This window comes from Cydia amplana, chromosome 7, assembly GCF_948474715.1.
Source record: "Cydia amplana chromosome 7, ilCydAmpl1.1, whole genome shotgun sequence".
Taxonomy (NCBI): Eukaryota; Metazoa; Arthropoda; class Insecta; order Lepidoptera; family Tortricidae; genus Cydia; species Cydia amplana.
The window spans coordinates 2204692-2229792 of NC_086075.1; the positions used below are offsets into that span (position 1 = coordinate 2204692).

The 25101-nt window shown below is 36.1% G+C and overlaps 1 protein-coding gene and 1 long non-coding RNA gene across 2 annotated transcripts in view; one reads left to right on the plus strand and one right to left on the minus strand.

The window, feature by feature from the left end:
* Positions 1 to 513: 513 nt before the first annotated feature.
* LOC134649415 (uncharacterized) overlaps positions 514 to 25101 on the minus strand; it is a 356591-nt gene continuing 332003 nt past the window's right edge. The window contains exon 3 of the long non-coding RNA XR_010096959.1: positions 514 to 943. This is a non-coding gene — a long non-coding RNA (uncharacterized LOC134649415). The remainder of the gene's footprint in view (positions 944 to 25101) is intronic.
* LOC134649372 (centaurin-gamma-1A) overlaps positions 8619 to 25101 on the plus strand; it is a 384793-nt gene continuing 368310 nt past the window's right edge. Inside the window, exon 1 of the mRNA XM_063504093.1 lies at positions 8619 to 9092. Within this exon, the coding sequence (XP_063360163.1) occupies positions 8897 to 9092 (196 nt within the window). The 5' untranslated portion in view covers positions 8619 to 8896. The remainder of the gene's footprint in view (positions 9093 to 25101) is intronic.

The following is a 25101-nucleotide window of genomic DNA, read 5'->3' on the forward strand; positions in this document are numbered from 1 at the left end:
AGCTTAAATCTAAAATAGGCCCTTGAGGCATTGTACCAAGGATGCTGGCGACATTTCCTCGCTGTATCGCAATGATCATACGTTGTGCGAGGTAGCAGCCAGCTCTTCGGTCACCAGTTACGTCAACCAGAAGCTTCGCGATTTCTGCGAACAACTTATGCGCGCTGGGACCCCATGGATCTAGAGTTTCAACTCCAAATGGTACAAAATTATAAAAAAAAATATATTTGAGATTCTCAAAATGAGCTCTTAATTTCATTTGATATGTAGGTAACACGATATAGTTTGAAAAACTTTATTTTTAAATTTGCTCTTTTATCCCCCAAAAGTGGCCTTCATATTTAAAATTCATTTTTTTACGTTATATGTATTTTTAACAATATGTTTTAGGGTTCCGTAGCCAAATGGCAAAAAACGGAACCCTTATAGATTCGTCATGTCTGTCTGTCTGTCTGTCTGTCTGTCCGTCTGTCCGTCTGTCCGTCTGTCCGTCTGTCTGTCCGTCCGTATGCCACAGCCACTTTTCTCCGAAACTATAAGAACTATACTGTTAAAACTTGGTAAGTAGATGTATTCTGTGAATCGCATTAAGATTTTCACACAAAAATAGAAAAAAAAAACAATAAATTTTTGGGGTTCCCCATACTTCGAACTGAAACTCAAAAATTTTTTTTTCATCAAACCCATACGTGTGGGGTATCTATGGATAGGTCTTCAAAAATGATATTGAGGTTTCTAATATCATTTTTTTCTAAACTGAATAGTTTGCGCGAGAGACACTTCCAAAGTGGTAAAATGTGTGTCCCCCCCCCTGTAACTTCTAAAATAAGAGAATGATAAAACTAAAAAAAATATATGATGTACATTACCATGTAAACTTCCACCGAAAATTGGTTTGAACGAGATCTAGTAAGTAGTTTTTTTTTAATACGTCATAAATCGCCTAAATACGGAACCCTTCATGGGCGAGTCCGACTCGCACTTGGCCGCTTTTATTTTAATGAAAAGTGAGTAAAATGTCTTTAAATAACCCGTAGGGGTCGGATCAAAAACTAAGTACTTAAGTCCGACTCACGCTTGACTGCACATTTCTAATAGGTTTTCCTGTTATCTATAGGTAAAGAACTATTTAGTGTATTTTTTTCAATATTTTAGACCCAGTAGTTTCAGAGATAAAGGGGGGAATGGTCATTTTTTGCCTATTTTCTTGAATAACTGCTAAACTATTTATCTTAAAATTATAAAAAAAAATATATTTGAGATTCTTAAAATGAGCTCTTTCATTTGATATGTAACACGATATAGTTTAAAAAACTTTATTTTTTAATTTTCTCTTTTACCCCCCAAAAGTGGCCTCCATATTTAAAATTCATTTGTTTACGTTACATGTCCGTCTTTGGGTCACAAACTTACATATGTGTGCCAAATTTCAACTTAATTGGTCCAGTAGTTTCGGAGAAAATAGGCTGTGACAGACGGACAGACAGACGCACGAGTGATCCTATAAGGGTTCCGTTTTTTCCTTTTGAGGTACGGAACCCTAAAAAAGTGTCCTAAAATTTCCATACATTTTTCAAACTTTCCTTTTTGTTACCGCCATACAAAGTATATGGGGAAATGGTAACACAATAGGAAAAAACTCTGGGACATTTTTTTATCCCATTAGTATCGAAAGAGCTCGTGATTCTGAGTAGAATAACACAAAAGTGGCAAAAAAGGTCACAATATATAATAAAAAGCGGCCAAGTGCGAGTCGGACTCGCCCATGAAGGGTTCCGTATTTAGGCGATTTATGACGTATTAAAAAAAAACTACTTACTAGATCTCGTTCAAACCAATTTTCGGTGGAAGTTTACATGGTAATGTACATCGTATATTTTTTTTAGTTTTATCATTCTCTTATTTTAGAAGTTACAGGGGGGGGGACACACATTTTACCACTTTGGAAGTGTCTCTCGCGCAAACTATTCAGTTTAGAAAAAAATGATATTAGAAACCTTAATATCATTTTTGAAGACCTATCCATAGATACCCCACACGTATGGGTTTGATGAAAAAAAAATTTTTGAGTTTCAGTTCGAAGTATGGGGAACCCCAAAAATTATTGTTTTTTTTTCTATTTTTGTGTGAAAATCTTAATGCGGTTCACAGAATACATCTACTTACCAAGTTTCAACGGTATAGTTCTTATAGTTTCGGAGAAAAGTGGCTGTGACATACGGACGGACAGACAGACGGACAGACAGACAGACAGACATGACGAATCTATAAGGGTTCCGTTTTTTGCCATTTGGCTACGGAACCCTAAAAATGGCAAAAAATAAAAGAAACGCTCATTTATAGTGTGTCAAAGGACTGTTCCATTTCAAACATGGACAGAGAGATTCATACTATCTTTGTCTTACACTAGTACTAGCACCCAAAAGAAAAAGATGAGTATAGTTTTTTTGGTTCCTATTTACTGACAAGATTTGGTTGACCAGCTATAGCTATTAATTATTAATTTCATACAGGGGCTAGGCTACCAACATCAACAATAGTTGACCCGTGACAGTGAAAGTATTAAATACGAGTTATGTAATATGGACATTATTGCACGATAATATAATCACGTTTTTACATTATGCGTTTACCAAACGGAACGCAGATTTCATTACTTTACAATCAGTTTGACCTAAATGTTACAATACTTAACAATATATAGAAATTGGTCTGTGATAGAAACTAAGTAAGGTTATATATTTGGTAAGTAATGTCATGTAACGTAATATAATCAGACAGGTACTCTACCCACTGATTTAGGTGCGTTGGGTTAACTTCGAAAGCGGGTTAATTTTGAAAATAGTAAATATTTACTAAACTACATGCACTTTCTACTGTTTTACATTTAAAAGTTACATTTATATTAAATGTACCTACTATTTCAGTATTAATAATATTTTTTCACCTCAGCTGCTCGAACAAGGGTACTTTGATTCTTAAAAACAGTGAGCAAAATGCGATTTTGCTCACGGAGTCAGACAAAATGACATTCAGGTGACCTTTATAGTCAAATGTCATTTCAACATGCGGGGTCTAACACAAGTTCGAAATACTTGCGTTCTATTATCTCTGTCCCTTTCACACTGTTAGCAAAAAGAAACAGACAAAAAAAAGTTAAAATGACATTCAACGGTATATTAACGGTTTATAATAGACCACCGAAAAACTTCAGACCGCATCGTTCCAAACCACGTACGAGTATGAATTCTTAATAATTAATTAATTAAAATAAAGTTTAAGATTTGATAAAAACTGATAAAATATTATATTTTAAGTATTTAATTGTACAATTAAAATAATGAACTCAAAAAATACACAGATCATCAAGCAAAATTAATTATTTTACATTTAAGAATTTCTACCATAGTCAAACCATAGTTGACAAATAGTACGTATCCGCAATTCGGACCGTATCTTACAAAGATTTTTTTTACAAAAAAGTTGTCGATTGAAGTGTCAGTTGATGTTTGTTATTTCCATATTATGTTTGAAATTTATTATTATGCTTTGTTTTTGTGTTCCATTGTGGTAATTAAACTTAATTGTTTGTATATCTTAAGAAAACATGAGTGCAGGTATTAAGTGATGAAGAAGGATTACATTTTTGAGTTGCCTAATAGGTATGTTCTCACTGCTACACGAGATCAAAGTTATTTACATCTCTCTTCGCTTGCACGGGACTCAAAATAAGCACTCGAAGAAATATCAAACTTTGATCTCTTGTTGTACAAATAACTATTTATCGCAAAACCGTAGTTCATACCTAATAAGGTGGCGCCACTATCTGTGTGGTGGTAAAATACATTATTTAAAAATAATTGAAAACGAAATACTCCTTATTTTATTTTTACCTGTAATTATATACCTATAGGTACTTTCTCTTAATAGATTGATGTACTTAAGTACGAGTATATACCACAGGTGCCACTTATTTTATTAAATCAACAGTAACATGTGAAGAATACAGAGGATATAGGTAGGTATTTATCAGAACAATATTTACCCAACCCAACTTAGTGAGGGTGTTAAGTGAAATGACCTTTTTTTGCTTGATTAAAGCATGAAACTTGGCACAGTTGTTCCTTATATCAAAATAAGCTGATTAAGATCGGTAGCCCGAGGGACCCCCCGCTTAAGCCCGAGAGGGGGGGGGGGTCAAGTAGCGCCCCGCCCGGCTTCATTCTAAAAATTCTAACAGGCCCCGTTTAGCTAATAGGTCATATTTGGTATCAATTTCGGATAAATCAATAACGTAGAATTCATTTCTGGTATAAAAAATTGCAATTTGTTGAAAAAAAAAATAAAAAAAACACAAAAAATCTAATTTTTCAAGTGTAATTTTTGTTTTTTATTTATTGTCAAAATTAAACTGCTTGGTTTTTCTACATACAAAAAATATGACAACAAAGCCTATTTAATGCAGATTTTAAAAACATAACTTTTACTAACCTTTATTAAAAGGAAATTGCATTAAAAAAACATATATCGTCCCGCGCCGGTGAATATCTTGTTACCGACATAGGCATCGATATAGACAACATCCGAAGTACACACTCTGGAGACCGATTAACTAAATTAAATTTAATGTGTCGTTCAGTGAAAAAGGGACCTTAAAAAAATTATCACAGCCAGCCTCGTGTTTGTATAGAAGCATACTCGTATTTAGTTAGTGCCAACCACTCCATGGACTCCATGGTCCCTGTTCTCAATTTTTTTTTTTTTTTTTCGTATGGCTTTTTGTGTTACTCTACTTCAGAGATTTACAGTTTTTAAGTACTGTACCGCTTCTATTGTTAAGGTGGTCAGATCTTCAACTTGCCCTTGATATTTGGTTAGAGGACAGTCAAATACCGTGTGGTGTACGGTCTGCTCGGCTGCTCCACACGGACATACCGGTGATTCGCACCAGTTCCATTTGTGCCATAAATAAGCACAGTTTCCAACTCCCGTCCTTATTCGATTCAGCATGCACCAGACGCGACGGGGTTCCTCAAAGCCAGCAGGTCGTGTCTTGGTATTAAGCTTGGAGACGTCGCCAGGGAGAGATCTTGATTCCCATTCAGATTCCCAAGAGTCCCGTAGGTTACACATTGGGGCTGGATCATGGAATCTCAGCACTGGGGGATGGCGAGACTTAAGTCGTGTCTTTTTAAAATCATGAAGGTCTTCATGGATGGGTAAGTTTGTGGATGCCCGGATCTTTTGTATTTCAAGGCCAAGGCATCTTTCTCTCCGCATATGAGGTGGCAGTATGTGGGATAGGACTGGTAGCCAATAGATCGGTGTGGGCTTGAGGCATCCAGAGATGAGGCGCATCGTGTGATGGAGTTGGACGTCAACCAGGGAAGTGTGAGATTAATAAGAAGTAAACTGTAAGTATTCTTTAATATACTTGCTTATTACATTATACCACACTTTAATTTTGCGTCTTGTGTATTAATACAGTTCCTTCCCCCGACACATGAATGGGTACATTTCGTCATTCACGTATATATGTCAGTTTCAACCATATTCTGGCCACAGCAGGGTTGTCAGAACAGTTTGGAAACAGTCGTCTGCTCCTTGCTTTCATTCCCAAGAAGACGGACTGAGCAAGTTTAAAGAGGAACTAAAGTCTGACCCCAAACATATAATCCTATCCTGATAAGGCTGCTTCTATTTCAGTAGTCGATTCATGTAAAGAATTATTTCGGGCATTTTTTAATTATTTATAGCAACGGCTTTATCTGTAAGTATCACTTTACTTTGCTTTACAAGGTTATTTCACCTATCATCATATAAAGGTATAATAAAGTTTTGGCGAATGCTATTTATTTACTGCTATTGCTCCATCCTGTAGGAGCTTGAATCCTTGTATCGGCCAGGCTAAAAAGGGTCCATGCTTAGATCTCACTTTTATACACCTTATATTAAATGGGGAACCCGGGTTCAAATTCTAGAAGGCATTTATTTGTCTGTTTATCGTGAATACTTGTTCCTGAATTACCTATGGATGTTTTGAGTGTATGTATCAAATATATATGATATATATCATGTAGTACCCACATCACAAGTCTTATTGAGCTTACAGTATTACAAGGTCGATCGAGAGAATGCTTGGAATACGAGTACTCCTTACGTACGAGGACTCCTGGTTTTTCAGGGCCCGATTCTATAAATTAGAGTTTAATTTACCATGACGGTAAGCTTCAATTATAACCACTGATCTTTTAGTGAAACTCATTTCTTTACCACTAGGTAAATCATTTTGAGACACTGTGTTGACAAAACTTCGAAGAGTTAAAAGTCCTTATTTATGCCATCGCGAAATTGTGTAGAGAAACATGTCACAAGTAATGTTCCTCGTGAGATTCCGAATACTCCAAGAACCATGAAAAGTCCGATTCATTTAATATGATGGCCCTAGTTGCAGATGCTGTAAAACAGTCATACGCACAGTAGACACGAACGTAGTCATAGCAGCTAGACTAGATTCATGCGTACGAATATTTCCCCAACTACAGGAATTGTGGGCTCACGTTGACACAGTGGAAAACACAATTATATCACATGACACACCATTGCATCCAGGTCAGGGAATTATATTTTAAGCTAATAAAATTATCTATTCTATAAGCTAAGTGAACTATCTTTTATTTACCCTAAAAGAGCGGAAGTCTTACCCCTCTTTCGAGCATTCACTGGAAAGGGGAGAAAAAGTGAATTCGAAGCATGGAATCTGTTCAGAGTTCAACCAAACCACTACAAGGATTCAAGCTCTTACAAGATAGAGCAATAGCAGTGGCTAAAAGCATTCCCCTAAAATACTAAAATGTTATTATATGATCGGTAATAAGTGCAATATTGAAGAAGGCAAGTTACACCGGGATATTGAAATGAAGAGTTGTATAATGTTATACCTGTTCTATGAGATTAAGTCACTGCTAAGTTATTTTATTATTAAATTCCATAATGTATACCTACTTCTAACAAAAGGGAGCCATATAAATGCCCTATTACGCACAGTGTACCGAGGGGTTGATGTTTAGGTTCAGACGTCAGTTCGTCGTCAAACTTGCTCAGTCCGTCAGACTTCTTGGGAATGGAAGCAAGAAGCAGACGACGGGTTCCACACTGGTCTGACACCTGCTTTGGTCAGAATATGGTTGAAACTGACCAGAAGTAAATGCAACCCGGAATAAAAAACGCGATGCAACTACACGAATGATGAAATGTACGCATTTATGTGTCTGGGGAAGGAACTGTATTACGACACAAGACGCAAAATTAAAATGTGGTAAGGTAATTCGCCAGTAACTGGCCACTTTTAGTAACTGGCCACCCAAAACCAAAAATTCATTTTAGGCTAGCCAGTGGCCAGTTATTGAAAGCTGGCCAGTTTTTGGAACCTTATACTAAAATGAATTCTGTTTATAGGTGAATAGAATTCATTTTTAGTTTAGAGCGGCTAGTTATTAAAGCGGCCAGTTACTGGCAAATTATTCTATAATGTAATAAGTAAGTAGATTAAATAATACTTACAGTTTACTTCTTATTCATTGAGAACAGGGACCATGGAGTCCATGGAGTGGTTGGAATTAACTATGCTTCTATACAAAAGAGAGGCTCTATGATAAATTTTTCCAAGGTCCCTTTTTTCACTGAACGACACATTTTTTTCTAATCAAATATTATGTACGCCTTTCTATCTTTAATATATGATCTACAATAATAAACAACACATTTAGTCGGTCTCCAGAGTGTGTACTTCGGATGTTGTCTATATCGATGCCTATGTCGGTAACAAGATATTCACCGGCGCGGGACGATATATGTTTTTTTAATGCAATTTCCTTTTAATAAAGGTTAGTAAAAGTTATGTTTTTAAAATCTGCATTAAATAGGCTTTATTGTCATATTTTTTGTATGTAGAAAAACCAAGCAGTTTAATTTTGACAATAAATAAAAAACAAAAATTACACTTGAAAAATTAGATTTTTTGTGTTTTTTTATTTTTTTTTCAACAAATTGCAATTTTTTATACCAGAAATGAATTCTACGTTATTGATTTATCCGAAATTGATACCAAATATGACCTATTAGCTAAACGGGGCCTGTTAGAATTTTTAGAATGAAGCCGGGCGGGGCGCTACTTGACCCCCCCCCCCCTCGGGCTTAAGCGGGGGGTCCCTCGGGCTACCGATCTTAATCGGCTTATTTTGATATAAGGAACAACTGTGCCAAGTTTCATGCTTTAATCAAGCAAAAAAAGGTTCGACCTTTTTTTGTTACTTAAAACCTTAACTAACTATATCCACGTGACATACTCGTATTCACACATGCACTAATATAAACACGTTTATCAATGGACATTCGTTTACACAGTTGAGTAAGCCTCCATTCAACCGCGAAATCTATTCATTTCTATTTTTACTACGTAATTTGACAAACGCGCCATCTATGACCAAACGACGACACTACGTGAAGTAGGGTTCTAGCTAGTACTAGCGAGCAAACAACGCCGCCGGAAGATGGCGCTGAAATTAAAAATTGCTCTATTTTGACAGCTCGCTTACAGACGCACACGAAATGCCACAGACAGCCAGTATTGCTAATGGCCGCTGCTAGGGTGGTTTGCTCCTCGCGCTCGCAGCGCGTCACTCGTTGATTGCTTGTTTACTTTATTTACATCACAGTCCTAAGCCTTATCATCACAGTGACAAGTGTTTAAACGAATAAAGTTGTCAGTGTTACAAACAAATAGGAGATTATAAAGCGTGTGTCGAAAGTTTCGTCGCGATGTGCGGTATCGTTAGCGTTGCGTTGAAATGAGAATGCATCGCCCGGTGTAAATTTTGTGGTGGATCAAAATCAAATGTTCAGTTCGAGAGGCGCAATGTGTAACCGGCAGCATACGCAGGCGTGTTTGAACACGTCCCTGTCTATTAGACAGGAGATACAGAGGTTTGAGAGCGTGCATCCATCTATTTACGCTCTGTATGACCTTGTGGAGTTGGTGCCGGACCCTCTGCTGGCTCAGCAGATTCGTGACCACGTCGTGGCTATAGAAGGTAAGATGTTTATTATGATTTTGGCCATTGTTTACGTAGTCACGCTGTCTCTAAGGACGCTTAGCGTAGTTAGTTATAACCTATATTGCTCTCGCTTTCCAATTCACAGCTATATGTGCTTCAGTTTGCAAGTAGTTAGTACAATACCTTATGTTAATAAAACAATACGAACAACTATATTGTTTACTTAAGATCCTAGTATCTCTCACAAGACGTAACAAGTACTTAATAAGACAGTTACCTACATTGTGGTGATTAAGGAAAACATGGTTAGTCGAAATAATGATGTGCTAACGACGTTTCTAAATTCAACTCTATCCCGTTGACTTAAGATTCATGTGTGTGTGCACTCCCACTCTTACCCATTTAAAGTTCTGAGTCACCCGGGAGCTACCTGCGTACTATATCAATCAGGAAGGTTACACGCTGTCTGTGTAGGCCGAAAAGGTACAGTCAGCAACAGAAACTGTAGGTATGGTTATTAGCGGGCGCAGCATGGTTCTATTTTTATCGCCTGTCATTATGCCCGTCACTTTCGCACTTACGTACTTGTTAGAACGTGACAGGCATGGTGACAAGCGATAAAAATGCGACCGTGCTACCGCCGCTGGTAGTAGCTCGGAGGTGTAGTAGACACTGGTTCTACAGCTCCAAGCTACTGCCATGGATCAGCCATTTAACCTCTTGTCTGATTATGGTAATAATGATCCTGACATCTTTTTGATTTTTTTTTAAAGAACGATTCTTTTTACTCTAACTATACAGCAAAAGCAAGTTTTGACTTTGACCTAGAAAGATTTTTGATCAACATATACCTACACTACATCCACGAACTCGCATAATTTTAGAAAATCGGTTTTCGACTCTGTCGAGGTTGTACAGTACAGCACTTCTAATGGGATGTGTTCGGACTCGAGACAAGAGGGCGCAACTATTTGAAGCTAGGGGTTATGCAGCAACTGATATTGGGGTTTTCTCTCAATATTGGCGGAACCCCTGTCTAAAACTGCGAAATTCGTGTACAGTTTTTGTGATATCTAGTAACACTTATTGAAACTCTGTAATGTAGAGGCCCAACGGAGCCGACATGTCTCATTGATAAAGGCTTCTTTTAAATATGTATAGATTTAAAAAAAACGGTTGAAAGATGCGACCAGTAGAGGAGAACAGCTAGATAGACAAACGAAACATCGACATCAAGGCAGAATCTCAAAAGTTGGGAATGTGTGATAGTAATTTGGTCGGTGTCTAGAAGCAAAGCAACTCATATGAAGACCACGAGACGAGAGACGTTTCTTAAGTCAAGATACATGTGCATTCTACGTGGTATTAAAATACACAATAAGGCTTCTGTGGATAATCCGGATCACGTTATAGCATGGTTATTTTTGCTGACTGTATCGAGTCGTGCTCAAAAGGTAGCGTTGTCTAACAAGAAAACCCTTCGACCTATGCAAACTTTGGAGTATCTACACAACCCACAAGTGAATGTGGTGAAAAAACAATGATAGTTATGTTGAGCAAAAGGAGGCCTCTTGACTTCGTTTTGTCTTTGATTAGTCGCTTAAATAAGGTCATGAAAGAAGCTATGAATAGTATGAATTAAAAACCATATCAAAACATACTTTCAAGTCCGTATAAATGAGTAATGACATTAACAAATCGTAAAATTCACCAATACATGTAACTCTTAGACAACAACCAAAAGTAAATATTTATCAAATATCATAAAAAAGGATAAACACTGTATAACAGAGAAATAATCAATAAAAACACATTACAAAAGCGATTTTCAGGTAAAGAAATATATGATTGCATTTTGAAAACACATTATGCAGACCTAGCGTATTGATCAGGACGAGCAGTGATAAACATAAAAGTTCATCTCATTCTTAGTACATATGTAGTATTAGACCGACTATTTAGGATATCACAAACCACAACACAGTAACTTGATACCTACAATATACGCTAACAAATAACAAATCAGTTACCCAATCGTTGTGAAACAAAATGTGTCCACCAAAATCGTAAGGATAAATACGCAATATCAAAACAGATAACAGTACCAAAAGCAATAATATCCTCCATACCATACCGCTATTATACCTACGAGCAAGAACACAGACACGTTTGTCGAAGACCAAGAAGAGTCAAAGAGCAAGGCTAGATTATTAGACTCACTAATGCCTCTTATAAATGCAAGAGAGAGTTTGTTTATTTGTTTCTAGCTTTAACTAAGCACCCAGCCGATCAGCATTTGCATACAGATTACACATAACAGCTCACGTTCCGTGGAGTGACATAGGTATATCTAGATTATCTAGATGGATAAATAGTAACATGCATGCCACATAATAGGCGTGCCAAATGATAGAAGTGTTTTCAGATGGATTATCCATAATCCATAAGACTCATAAGTAGTAAAAACTATTGCAAATGGGAGGTTAAAGATGTTAGGAATCCCATTTCCGTTAATTAACCTATGTACTTATATTATGAAGAATTATATGCAGTGAAGGTAAAAAGAAGAGAGAGTAAGCTAAACAGATACGTTGAACAAATCAAATATTAACATCATGTCTGAGACTGTCAAAAAAAGTCCCAAAAAAGAAAAAAAAACGGCCAAGTGCGAGTCGGACTCGCGCACGGAGGGTTCCGCACCATCAACAAAAAATAGAGCAAAACAAGCAAAAAAAAAACAAAGCAAAAAACGGTCACCCATCCAAGTATTGACCCCGCCCGACGTTGCTTAACTTCGGTCAAAAATCACGTTTGTTGTATGGGAGCCCCACTTAAATCTTTGTTTTATTTTGTTTTTAGTATTTGTTATTATAGCGGCAACAGAAATACATCATCCGTGAAAATTTCAACTGTCTAGCTATCATGGTTCGTGAGATACAGCCTGGTGACAGACAGACGGACGGACGGACGGACGGACGGACGGACAGCGGAGTCTTAGTAATAGGGTCCCGTTTTTACCCTTTGGGTACGGAACCCTAACAACTCCGAGAGAGAGAGAGAGAGAGAGAGCCATGCCAGCATCAGATTTTAAGTGGATATATGAATAATCATAACCACAATGATGACTATGGGCCCGATTCGGATTTTGTAATAGATATCTATTTGACATCGCCAAGATACGATAACGATATGTTTAAGATCTAACCTGTCAAATTTGACATTTCCGCGATTCTGGAGATACTTTTGAACGATATCCACAAGATATTACTTAGAGATCTAATTAACACGATCTATCGTAAAAGTGACATTGGTTGCCCGAATTGCGCTGCAAAAGAGAACTAGTTGAAATCTAAACTATAACGTATCTAGAATGGATCTAGTACGTGTCGTCTCTTGTGAATATCTTGAAGTTCGAGACAGTATAATTAGGTTTCATTGAGTAAACTCAAAACTTACTTGAGAATACTACATGAATTGGATTTAGGTAGGTTCCTGTTTCAAACTTAAAAGCACAGACTATATTCTGAAGCCTATAAAGTTTCCCACCAAAACACGAGTAAAGCCGCAGGAACACATTATACAAAAGCCATACATCTTCCTTATAATATCCTCAAGCCAAAATGGGGTAATACCTTACAGAAGTCGTTAACAGCAGTAATATATGGGTTGACCTACAAAACTCATTATCGCTGGCGTTAGTGGCACGTTGCCGGTCTAAGGGGAAATAATTTAGTAAATTGACCTCTATGAACGTATGGGGGTCTTAAGATGTATTTGGAACTTGTGTGGATGTGTAAGGTACATTGATTGTAGTGAATAGTGAATTGAACTGTAATTAACGAGAGAACTGAGTACATTCAATTTGAAAGAAAAGAGTATTGGACTCTTCGAAAAAGGAGGGATTTTAGCTGTTACTCCCTGTGACAAAACTTTTACGAGCATTTGACAAAGGAAGCTATATCTGCGATTATTAGCTTTGTTTCTTCCTAAAATACAACTATCTAATTAACATATTTGTTTAAAGTTTTTTTTACGATTAAATTCACAATTTGGCTACAAAACCCAACAAAATTTCAACCAGTCATGGATTATGAGAAATACTAAAAAAACCGTTTAAAATTTCTCATTACGTTTCCACTTATTGTTGTCATAAATGGCTCACAAATCAGAATTGTTAATATTGCTGGATTCATACTTTTAACCGCACCATTCATTCCAAAACATGTTACATATTTATGGACTTGAAAGTCATAAATGACATATTATATCTTTGGCCTTTATTCAAAACAAAACTGTAATGCTTTTGCAATAAGGTTTAAATTCTCATAAACAAAATCAAATCCAACATACATGAACGAGATTCACAGAACACATAACATTGGACAATACCGTCCTGTTAATATTACAGTAGTACACGATAATGAGGTAGATTATGTACAGTAACATAATTAATTGGTACACCTTAACTCGTTGCAATAGGGTTGTAAATTGGTTGACTGTCGACGATTTGAAAGCAGTTTGATCATTTGCTCGTTCGTATGATGATCGGTAAATAGGTTATTTGGATACGCAGAATATGATACGGTTTTGATTTCAATATCAAAGTGCCACGCTTGCAAATAAAACAAAATATTTCAAATCAAGAGCAATTCGACCACAGATAAATGTAAAATATCAAAAATGCGACAAAATCGGAATTATGTCTATTGTAATACATATTTGTAATTGGACAGATTGTGGCAGGTATGTTGATATATATTGGTCTTCTTTGAATGGGCATATAAGTATTATATATGCCTACTACCATATTGTCGTAATATTTAAATGCGGTTGCCACATAGTTTCATTTATAAAAACTATTGGAGCACAATTAGGTACCCAGTGGGGACAAAAGTAGATAGTAGACATATTTTACGGTGCCTCCCTAAAAATACTTAGACGTAACGTATTTATCGAGTGTAAATACACCGCTGAGAGTTTTAAGCATAGGTATAATCCTTTCGTATGTGTCAAAAGCATACCTATGGGTCATATAGTGTAATAACCTTTTGAATGTTGTAACATGTTCTATACAATTCATGAAACAGAAAACATTCATCCAACTCATATCTGTTTCCGTGCGCCTGACATCGGCATTTCTGATAATCGCATGATACCCGTACCACGAGTTCAGATGTAATCGCTATAGCGACTGTGTGAACTTTCTCGCAGTTTATAAATTTTGTGCGCTAAAAAGATCTATATATTTTATAAATTGTGATATAGCGCTCAGTTGCGCTTTGTCCGAAAGTTTTCCATGGAAGACCGACGTCGAAATCATGAGTTACATTGACGTTAAGCTAATAGAGACCTTATGTGACCCTTAATAATAAGTTTTTAAGTTTGTTCTGTAAGCCCCATGTTTTACTTTAATTTAGTTTATGCGTTTCTGTTGGCGTCGAATGGCAAAGATCAGTTGGACTGAAAAGAAAACCAACGAAGAGGTTTTACGTATGGTAGGAAAGAAGAGGAGTTTGTTAAAAATCATAGATAATAGAAGAGGAAAGATGCTAGGGCACCTGATACGTCACGACGAATTTATCAAAAACATCATAGAAGGGAAAGTTGAAGCAAAGAGGAAGAAGGGAAGACCAAGGAGAGCGTACATGAAACAAATAAAGAAAAACTTAACGTTGTGTCGTATCAGGCTGTCAAAGAGACGGCAGAGGACCGCCTAACATGGAAATTGCTCCACCGACAAGAGTCTTACTTTTAAATAATATGATGATGATCCGTTTCTAGAATAAAGTTTCTTCTATTCTATTCTCATAGTACTTGTCCATGACTTTCCTGCTGGTGGTGTTAATGCGAGCGAGATGTACTTAAAGTGGGTTTACAAAGTAGACATTGAAAACAGCGTTGGTAATCTGCTGAATCTTACACCAGCGCAGGTGATGCAGGAAAAAACGTGTGTCGCCAAAATGATATTCTAGTATTTTGGGACACTTTTTCTCCTGTTAGGATCGAAAGAGATGATTTTGAGTAGAATGCCATAAAAACTTCCACTAAAAAAGTGAATTGTAAAATGGTTCATTACTCGTGGTAAGGGTGGAAGTGGATATTGACAATTGCCGATTGTGTTGAACGGAGAACAATGATGTCTATTCTATCGCCGGATTCATTCAACATATGTAATTTACACTCATTTCATTTGAATCAATGCAGATTGATGCCCATTTATGCTATCTGGATGATATACTCTTCGTTTACTGGAATTAGTACTGATATAAATTAACTGTTGCGTAATGTTTCATCATATTATCGCCTTTTATCGCCCACTGCTGAGCATATTAGGCCTTTCTTCGAGTACGCCACTTATGGTCACTTACGGTATGGGTCTAAAGATTATATAAAAATATATATAATATATAAGTCCTCTAAATGGCCTTGCAGAAAAATACCGAAACATTTAATAGCTAACCTATTTACCTATGTACTTTTTAATAATCACCCATGTAAAGTTTTTAATAACCTGCGGGGGAAAATAAAACACACACCCTCTGCCCTCGGTGTTTTATTTTTAGATCCTTATATCTTTTCACACTCACGTGCTACAGGGATTTTGTATCGTTATTTATCAGCATTAAATGGCCCGGTTTTTCGGGGCAAAATATCGACTCGGGTGTTATCAATTGATATTACCTATTCAATATCATTGTCATATTTGTCATTGCCATGTAATTTCTAAATCATAATAAAAAAATAAGACTTATCCTTTAAGTACTTAATCAATATTAATTAAGAGTGTTAGTTCCTTTGTTATCTATATGCAAACCCCTTTGATTTGTTCTTATTAGATAGTCTTATTACAACTATTTATATCTGACATTTAACGAGCTTACTATGGGACTAGGTCGATTTGTGTGTCCCAAAATATTGATTTTATTATTTATTTATAAATCAGATTATTTTATACCTGTTACATGTCTTTACTCTAAAAAAATCCTTTTCATCACACTCGCTCAGTTAATGTGGAATTGCACGCAGGCTTAGCGGGAGTAATAGAAAAAGCGTTTTCCCTAGGGAGTAATGAAGTTTCTAGTACCATAATTAACGGTTTTTTGTCTTTATACTTCATTTTTGTATCGCAAGTGTGATGAAAAACATTGTGTGTAACTCGAGACGTAATAATATTGCAAACTCGAGTCTATAAATCGCTCCGGCAAGCCGTCGCGATTTAACTTACTCTCGTTTGCAATATTTAACTTACGCCCCATGTTGCACAATGTACTATTATCGGTCTCTTACTCTTTAACTTTCATACCTATCAATCAAAATTCTTGCTTTATTAATTATCAAAATTTCCCTTATTATTATTAATAAGTACTTGATTGTGAAATAATTTACGATTCGTCTGTTTTCTATTCATTAGGTTAAGTACCTCATAATTGTATTAATTATGCGGCACGTGTAAGGTATTATATTATATTACTTATTTTCGTTATTCTCTCTAATTACCTTTATTTTCTTGATCCCCTTAAAGTATGTTTTGCCTATTTATAATTTATTGTAATTTTATTAGTGACTACATCTAAGAGGAAATATTTGGCATAATTTTGTAACTTCTGTGAAAAATAATGTTCACCAGATATCGATAAAATTTTGATATAAAGCTTATATCAATTTATCTTTATGAAAGTGGATGAAATATTAGGAGGTCGAATACATCAAAGTTTGATAACTTATGTCATACAACTGAATTATTTACATCTGAAATTGGCATTAGTCCCACAAGAGTATGAGAATATTGGCATATTACCAACATTTGAATCATACTATAGAGTATAGATACGATAAAATAGTTATTTGTACAACAAGAGATCAAAATTTGACATTTCTTCGAGTGCTTATTTTGAGCCCCGTGCAAGCGAAAGATTCTATACTATACGAGCGTAGCGAGTGAATCTAATTTAGAATCTTGAGCGTAGTAAGGGACTCAAAAGCGCACGAGATGTAAATAACTTTGATCTCGTGTAGTTTACAAAACTTTTCACCTCAGCAGTGAGAACATATTAGAGAACCCGAAAAATGTATTCCTTCTTCATCACTTACCTCATTCACTCATGTTTTCTTAAGATATACCAACAATTATGTTTTCACCTCAGCAGCTTGAACAAGGGTACTTTGCTACTTAAAAACAGTGAGCAAAATCGCATTTTGCTCATTTTGTCTCACTCAGTGAGCAAAATGCGATTTAACTCACTGTTTTTAAGTAGCAAAGTACCCTTGTTCGAGCTGCTGAGGTGAAAACATAATTATGTCACTTATTCACAAACCAAATAGCTATACCTAACTTAATACCTAATGAAGAATTAATAATGTAATTCACAGCCTTACAGATCCACTACCGAATGTAAGTTGTAATTTTTACTACAACGTCAATATTATTGAAACCTAAAGAATAACTCAGTAACATTGAATCATACTTGACATAACAAAGACATCAGCTTACGTAATACAGAACCTAAATACAGTTAGCGTACACTTAGTACCTTGCCACTGTAACTCCTTTGCTAATTCCTTATGGAAACTCTATAACTGTGTTGATACGACAAGGTACTAAAGCTGTTTGTTGTTTAATATAAAATGGTTGTCACAAATGGCAAGCTATTTTAGATCATTGCTGGCTAAGTAAGAGCAACGAAAGCAATCGAGCGATGAAATGCCGCAATGTATCGCAAATCGTATGCGATTATCGGTGACATTTGGAGAGGCCAATATACAATAGAAATGGTGTCGCTTATCACGTTTTGAAATTGAAGTGAATACAAGATCATGGTCACTTTTTGTTGTAGGTATAACAGAATGTAATGATACTTCAATAAGTGAGGTGTGTTTTTATAAAAGTTTGCGTGAGCTTCATTGATTGGTCTTTGCTGCGTCATTAACTTAAAAAAAGCGGCCAAGTGCGAGTCGGACTCGCCCATGAAGGGTTCCGTATTTAGGGGATTTATGACAGATCTCGTTCAAACCAATTTCGGTGGAAGTTTGCATGGTAATGTACATCATATATTTTTTTTAGTTTTTTCATTCTCTTATTTTAGAAGTTACAGGGGGGACACACACACACACACACATTTTACCATTTTGGAAGCGTCTCTCGCGCAAACTATTCAGTTTAGAAAAAAATGATATTAGAAACCTCAATATCATTTTTGAAGACCTATCCATAGATACCCCACACGTATGGGATTGATGAAAAAAAAATTTTTGAGTTTCAGTTCTAAGTATGGGGAACCCCAAAAATGTATTATTATTTTTTCTATTTTTGTGTAAAAATCTTAATGCGGTTCACAGAATACATCTACTTACCAAGTTTCAACGGTATAGTTCTTATAGTTTCGGAATAAAGTGGCTGTGACATACGGACGGACAGACAGACGGACAGACGGACAGACAGACAGACAGACATGACGAATCCATAAGGGTTCCGTTTTTTGCCATTTGGCTACGGAACCCTAAAAAAAGGTCCCCACTACATTTTGCTGTGTTGTTCGCAACGTTCGCAACATTGTATAACGACTTGTGTTTTGCAAAGTAGTTCATTTGTTGGACTAAAGCCCTTGTTACACGGTCGCCGAAAAGCCTTCTAACCGTCTGACCTTGGTCAGTTTTGAGCCCTTGCTACACGGTCGCCGACAAGCCCCTCAGACCGCGTGGCCTTGGTCTGGACGGACCGTGTAGACAGTTGTTTCCAACAAAATTTGACCAAAACTGACCAAGGTCAGACCAAGGACAGACGGTTAGAAGGCTTGTCGGCGACCGTGTAGCAAGGGCTTTAGTCAAATTTTGTTGGAAACAACTGTCTACACGGTCCGGGACGGACCAAGGCCACGCGGTCTGAAGGCTTGTCGGCGACCGTGTAGCAAGGGCTTAAATAATGCTGCCATCCACATCCGGGAGATTTTACAATTAGTTAATTTTGATCTTGCCATACGACTTTGACACGAGTGCATTTCGCGCGCACCAATAAGCGCGAGCGATAGTATCATATCAAAACCGTGACACGTGCCTTATATATTTTAGGTAGGTACTTAATTTATAAAATCCTTTGTTCTGGTTGCCGCAATAGTCACGCCACCTGGTGGCTACGCGACACATAAATTATTTGACAGTCGGAAATAAAAGTTGAAACTCGTAGCAAAATTTTTATGGACACAAATTTTATAGTTAGGCAATAAAATAATATTAATATTTCTTGTGTTTTAACTCTTGCAAAACTAAGCTAAAACTCACATACTCACTGTATTTTTCAATTCTAGTATTCATTACACTCGTCCCGGCCCTATTGGATCTTAAAACTGTCTTTAATTAAAACTCAAAGAGAAAGATTGTAGAAATTCAAAGGATACACGTTTTTAATCAACGCTCGGAAACTCCTTTATACCTCTTATTACTTTAGACAGATGCAATATCAATTAAACTTTGTGCGAGAACCGCGTTAAGGTTGCATTCGGATAGCGACTTCTGCAGCGTTGCTGTTGTAACAGTACTGCAGGTGCGATGTCTCTGTCAATGACTTTGATAAAACATGACTTATGATTGGACGTTATAATCGCGACAGAAATGCCATTTACCAGTTTATGGCAGCCAACAGTAATGCTTCTGCAGATGCCGTCCGAAAGTTACCTTTATTTGTCGTTATTGTCTACCCCCAGGTTTAAACTGTAGGATCTTTCATCAATTAATTCACGACCATTATCTTTCGCACACGGAGTGTCTAATACCTTGTCTGTCTCATTTCACATTGTTTAAATTACGTCTATTCCATTCAATGTAGAACCTTTATCTATAGCAAATACAGTTTCTAATTCCTTGTCTTTACTATTAACGTCTTCGTCTGTTTCAGGTATATAGTTGATTTAATATGCCAGTTCATCAATCTCTGTCAGCAGGTAGGCCTTTAACCCTTCTGTTATTTGACACACGTTACTAATTGCCTCGCTCTGTCACGGCAAATCAACGCGGATTTAGATTGGAGGCCGTTTCTGTTTTAATAATTTAATATGCTCTAATTTAAACTGTCGTGAGTCATACTAATTAAGCCCTTATTGAGAGGGTTATTATAAGTGTAACTGCCATATTTTATGTATGTGTCTGTTTGTGACACCGTATTTTATTATTTGAAAGTAAGTTTTCTTTATATAGCGCTGTTTCTTAGACATGGTTTATCAAAATTAGTTCTTGGTACCTTGTTTTATCAAAGTTGGAGATTTTTTAAATTTTATTTGCGTCTTGTTTATTGCAAATTTGATTTGATCGTTATCAAAATGCTATGAAAATCATATCAAATTGTAAAAACAGAATCAGCCTTTTATTTCATATGAGATATGAAAAGGAATGTCACACTTGAGCTGACGTCTAAGGGTTTAAGGGATAAGTCTTGTGATACGGTTGTTTCTGCCGTGACACTTTTAGGATTGTATTCGGAAATATATTAGCCGAATATTTTGAAATGTAGACGTAAAAATATTTCCAAAACAAAAAGTCTATATATTTATTGAAATAGGGTACGCTACTGTCGGTTGGTTTAGGTTGCAAATTGCTCAAATGCACCTCTATTGTGCCTTAAAAACGAATTATTTATTTGTGCAATTGCCCCAAAATATAATACCATACCGCAATTTTGATGCTACGAAACCATGATATTACAATAACAGTTTTGAACGCAAAGCAATACTAAAACAATACTAAAGCTCGGAAACAATAATAAAGGTAATCACGGTTCATATCTCAGTCTATATAAGTCCATGATATTCCACTAAAAGTGAAGACTTGCTTTTTGGCGTATTATGTAGGGCGTAGGCATACTGGCTAAGTTTTTTGCACGTTTCTTCCGTATGGGCTTTCCAAGATAAGTTTTCATCTATTTGTACCCCTAGAAACATTGTGTCGGTAAAAGAGTCTATACTTTAAGTTTAGGTAGGAGGTATTTTTCGTAGGCCTTGGCGCTTGGGTCCAATAAACTACCTTCCAATGTAACCGTGTCTGAAAAATATCAACGAAACCTAAACGATTTGGCAGCGAAATTAAATCAAACTATCCGATCAATCAGAGCTACAAAAACTGCCATGCCCAAACGCAAAAACAACCAATTACTTCAGAGGAAAAACAACTGCCGACTATTGTATCGTATTTATTTTCGGATCGCATTCGTTATCTATACCGAACTTACAGATACTTTTCGGTGTCGGTATTTTTACATCAGTACCTTTGATATACGGATAAATGTCGTACTAAAAGGAATATTATCTCTTTCAAGATCTTTTCGATATTCGATATAAGGAAACTTGAATTTTTTTCCGTTCAAGAAATAAAATGTCTAGTATTATAGATCTTGAGCAAAGAAATAAGTACATTCTCAACAAACAATACTAATGGTAATCACACGGTATCCCGGTCTATATAAGTCAAGTACATTCTTGTATCAAATCACAAATTATAAAAAGAAAATTATTAATCGCTCCATAAATTAATATTAAATTATATCTCTCTGATGTTTATTTATATAGCCATAACCGTGAGATTATTTCTAGAAATGAGAAACTAATTTGTTACCTAGCGGTCATTGGCAACGAGATCTCTTAGGCCACGGCCGACCAATTATCTGGTATAACTCTTAATCCGTCACTTGATACGCTGTGGCTTCGTGGTACTTACCTATTTTACTGATCGTGTTATTTAGTCTGTGGTAATATTTATTTTTTTATTTAATATTGTTACCTGTTAAAACATTGATCATCGAGGAAATTGCCAATATTTAAAAAAATGATATAGTAATCAAGAAATAATTAGTCTAAACTGCATACGAAATAACTTTTTTTTTTACGAAATAAACTATTTAATTCACTAAATTTATTTACACGTAGGTACTTAATGTTTCACATAACATAATCCAGAGGTCTCTAAATTTTAAACGAAAACTGGAAAAGATCGAAAAATTGTGAATAATCGAGGTATAGAAAAATTTACTTAACTAGTTGAAAAATAAACAGTATAAGTATTCGGGTATTTTGGAACATTCCGGACTTACAAATTTTAGGTACTTCCGAAATCACACTTAATTCCTTCACATTTAGTTTTTTATGCAAACTAAGGCCTTAATGTATATTAATTTTAAGAGCAACTTCTAAATCGTTATATCGAGTAATCCTATTAGTCTCAAGAAGGCACTAGACGTAATTTCTAAGCTTAATCCGCCAGCTGTCTATCCCAGTATTGTCTATTATAACCAAAACAAAGGCACAACGGAATGGAGTCTAACTTTATCAAATATACGAATTATGTACTGCATTGCGTGCTCCAGACCGTGACAATTTATTTGACGAATGTCTTTTGTTTTAGTGTAGGTGCCTTTTGAGAGAAGATAGTTGAACATCAAATGTCTGTCTTTGAAGTGAATAAAATCGTTTTATATATAAAAACGATTTTATTCACTTCCAAAATTACCACATCAGCTCGTCACATTTTACAGTTAGTACGAGGGGTATTCAAAATATTCTCGGTATGAGAATGAAAACAAACAAGTACGAAAAGTTTGATATTTTTATTTTTCAATATACTCCCCCCCTATGTTCATACACTTAAAAGATCGATCAATTATTTTTTTTAATCCCTCGTAAAAATATTTTTTATCTTTCGTGTAAAAATGCTCCTCCACTGCCGCCTTCAATGCTTCATCGTCAGAAAATTTATTTCCACGCAGATCCTTTTTAAGATTGGGGAGCAAAAAGAAGTCGCTGGGGGCTAAGTCCGGACTATACGGTGGGTGAGTAACAGTTTTAAACCCACGTTCAACAATAGCTGCCTTGGCAATATGAGCAGTATAGACGGGGGCGTTGTCATGCAGAAGCAGAATACCTTTGGTTAACTTTCCTCGCCTCTTTTCTTTAATTACATCCTTTAATTGACGTAGAATGTTAGCGTAGTACTGTCCTGTGATATTTACACCTTTTTCTTTATAATCGATTAGTAATACTCCTTCACAATCCCAAAATATCGTGGCCATGACCTTGCCAGCTGAAGGGATGACCTTCAACTTCTTGGGATGAGCTGAACCCTTAATGTGCCACTGCATGGACTCTTGTTTACTCTCTGGGTCATAATGATGAACCCAGGTTTCATCTCCAGTAACTATTCTTTGCAGCACCTCATCAGGATTTTCACCGCACAGGTCAATAAAATCGGAACAACAAGCTACACGCATGTCTTTTTGAAGCCGAGTCAGCATTCGCGGAACCCATCTTGCACTTACTTTTGACATATTAAGATGGTCATGTATAATATCATGTACGATACCAATAGAGAGATTGGTTACTTGTGCTATAGATTTTACCTTCACTCGACCATCTTCCAATATAAGTTTTTCCACTTTATCAATATTTTCTTGTGAAGTAGCTACTACAGGCCGGCCAGGTCTAGGGTCATCTTCAATACTCTCCCTTCCGCGTTTAAACTCGCTTGACCACTTTTGAATGGTAGATAAAGAAGGAGCAGACTCACGGTAAACACAATCCATTTCCTCTTTTATGGTTTTTTGATTTTTACCCTGTTTTGTCAAGAATTTTATCACGCATCGATGTTCTAATTTAGTTAACATTGTCAATTCGCACAGGATGTTCATGTTTGTTCAGCAATTGCAGAAAAACAAAAGACTATCTCGGTTCGAATTATACTTTTTTTTAATGTCAATGAATAAACCTTAGCGGCCAGTAACGAAAGAAATTTTAGAAGAGGTCGTAAGATATCAATACCGAGAATATTTTGAACGCCCCTCGTATATTCTCCCGTTGAAGTAGTGGACATTTATTTGTTTCATTCGGTAACAATATTTTTCCCACCTAATCTTCCCTTCCTCTTTCTTTTTCCTTGGTTTCCTTTTTTAGGGTTCCGTAGCCAAATGGCAAAAAACGGAACCCTTATAGATTCGTCATGTCTGTCTGTCTGTCCGTCTGTCTGTCCGTCCGTATGTCACAGCCACTTTTCTCCGAAACTATAAGAACTATACTGTTGAAACTTGGTAAGTAGATGTATTCTGTGAACCGCATTAAGATTTTCACACAAAAATAGAAAAAAAAACGATAAATTTTTGGGGTTCCCCATACTTCGAACTGAAACTCAAAAAATTTTTTTTCATCAAACCCATACGTGTGGGGTATCTATGGATAGGTCTTCAAAAATGATATTGAGGTTTCTAATATCATTTTTTTCTAAACTGAATAGTTTGCGCGAGAGACACGTCCAAAGTGGTAAAATGTGTGTCCCCCCCCCTGTAACTTCTAAAATAAGAGAATGATAAAACTAAAAAAAATATATGATGTACATTACCATGTAAACTTCCACCGAAAATTGGTTTGAACGAGATCTAGTAAGTAGTTTTTTTTTATACGTCATAAATCGCCTAAATACGGAACCCTTCATGGGCGAGTCCGACTCGCACTTGGCCGCTTTTTTCTGTTCTGTTCTTTTTAATCAAAGACCAAATTGCATTTTATTTAGAAAACATAATAACACTTAAATGAAAAACTTATAAATCATTATTATTATGTTATTTTCTTGTCTAGTCTTTTCTTTCTTTTTTTTTTTGACCTTCGCGTCTTGTTGTGTAACGCTCAAGATACCAGGATTCAGGGTTAGTTACTCTCAAAATTATATACCTTTTCCGCGGACGCTTCGGTCTATTCAGTAAGGCCGGAGGTCGCGACCTGGGAACTTGGATTGTCTCCAATTTCCTGCCATTTAAAGTTTCAAGAGACTTACGAGACGTAAATATTTATCTTTCGATTTCTTTAGGCACTAGCGAAGTAAAATGTTAACAATTTAAGTCTGTTAAATCTTGAAAGTTTGAAGCTTGTTAATGCTGTAATTATTGTGAAGTGTTCATCCTTTATAAAGACTTGAATCGTGTGATTTTTGTCGTTATTATAATCTCGCTCAGAAGTTATAAAATGAAGTTAAGAGGGGGCGTAAAGCCAGGAGATTAAAAGGAAACAAAAGATATGGAGCG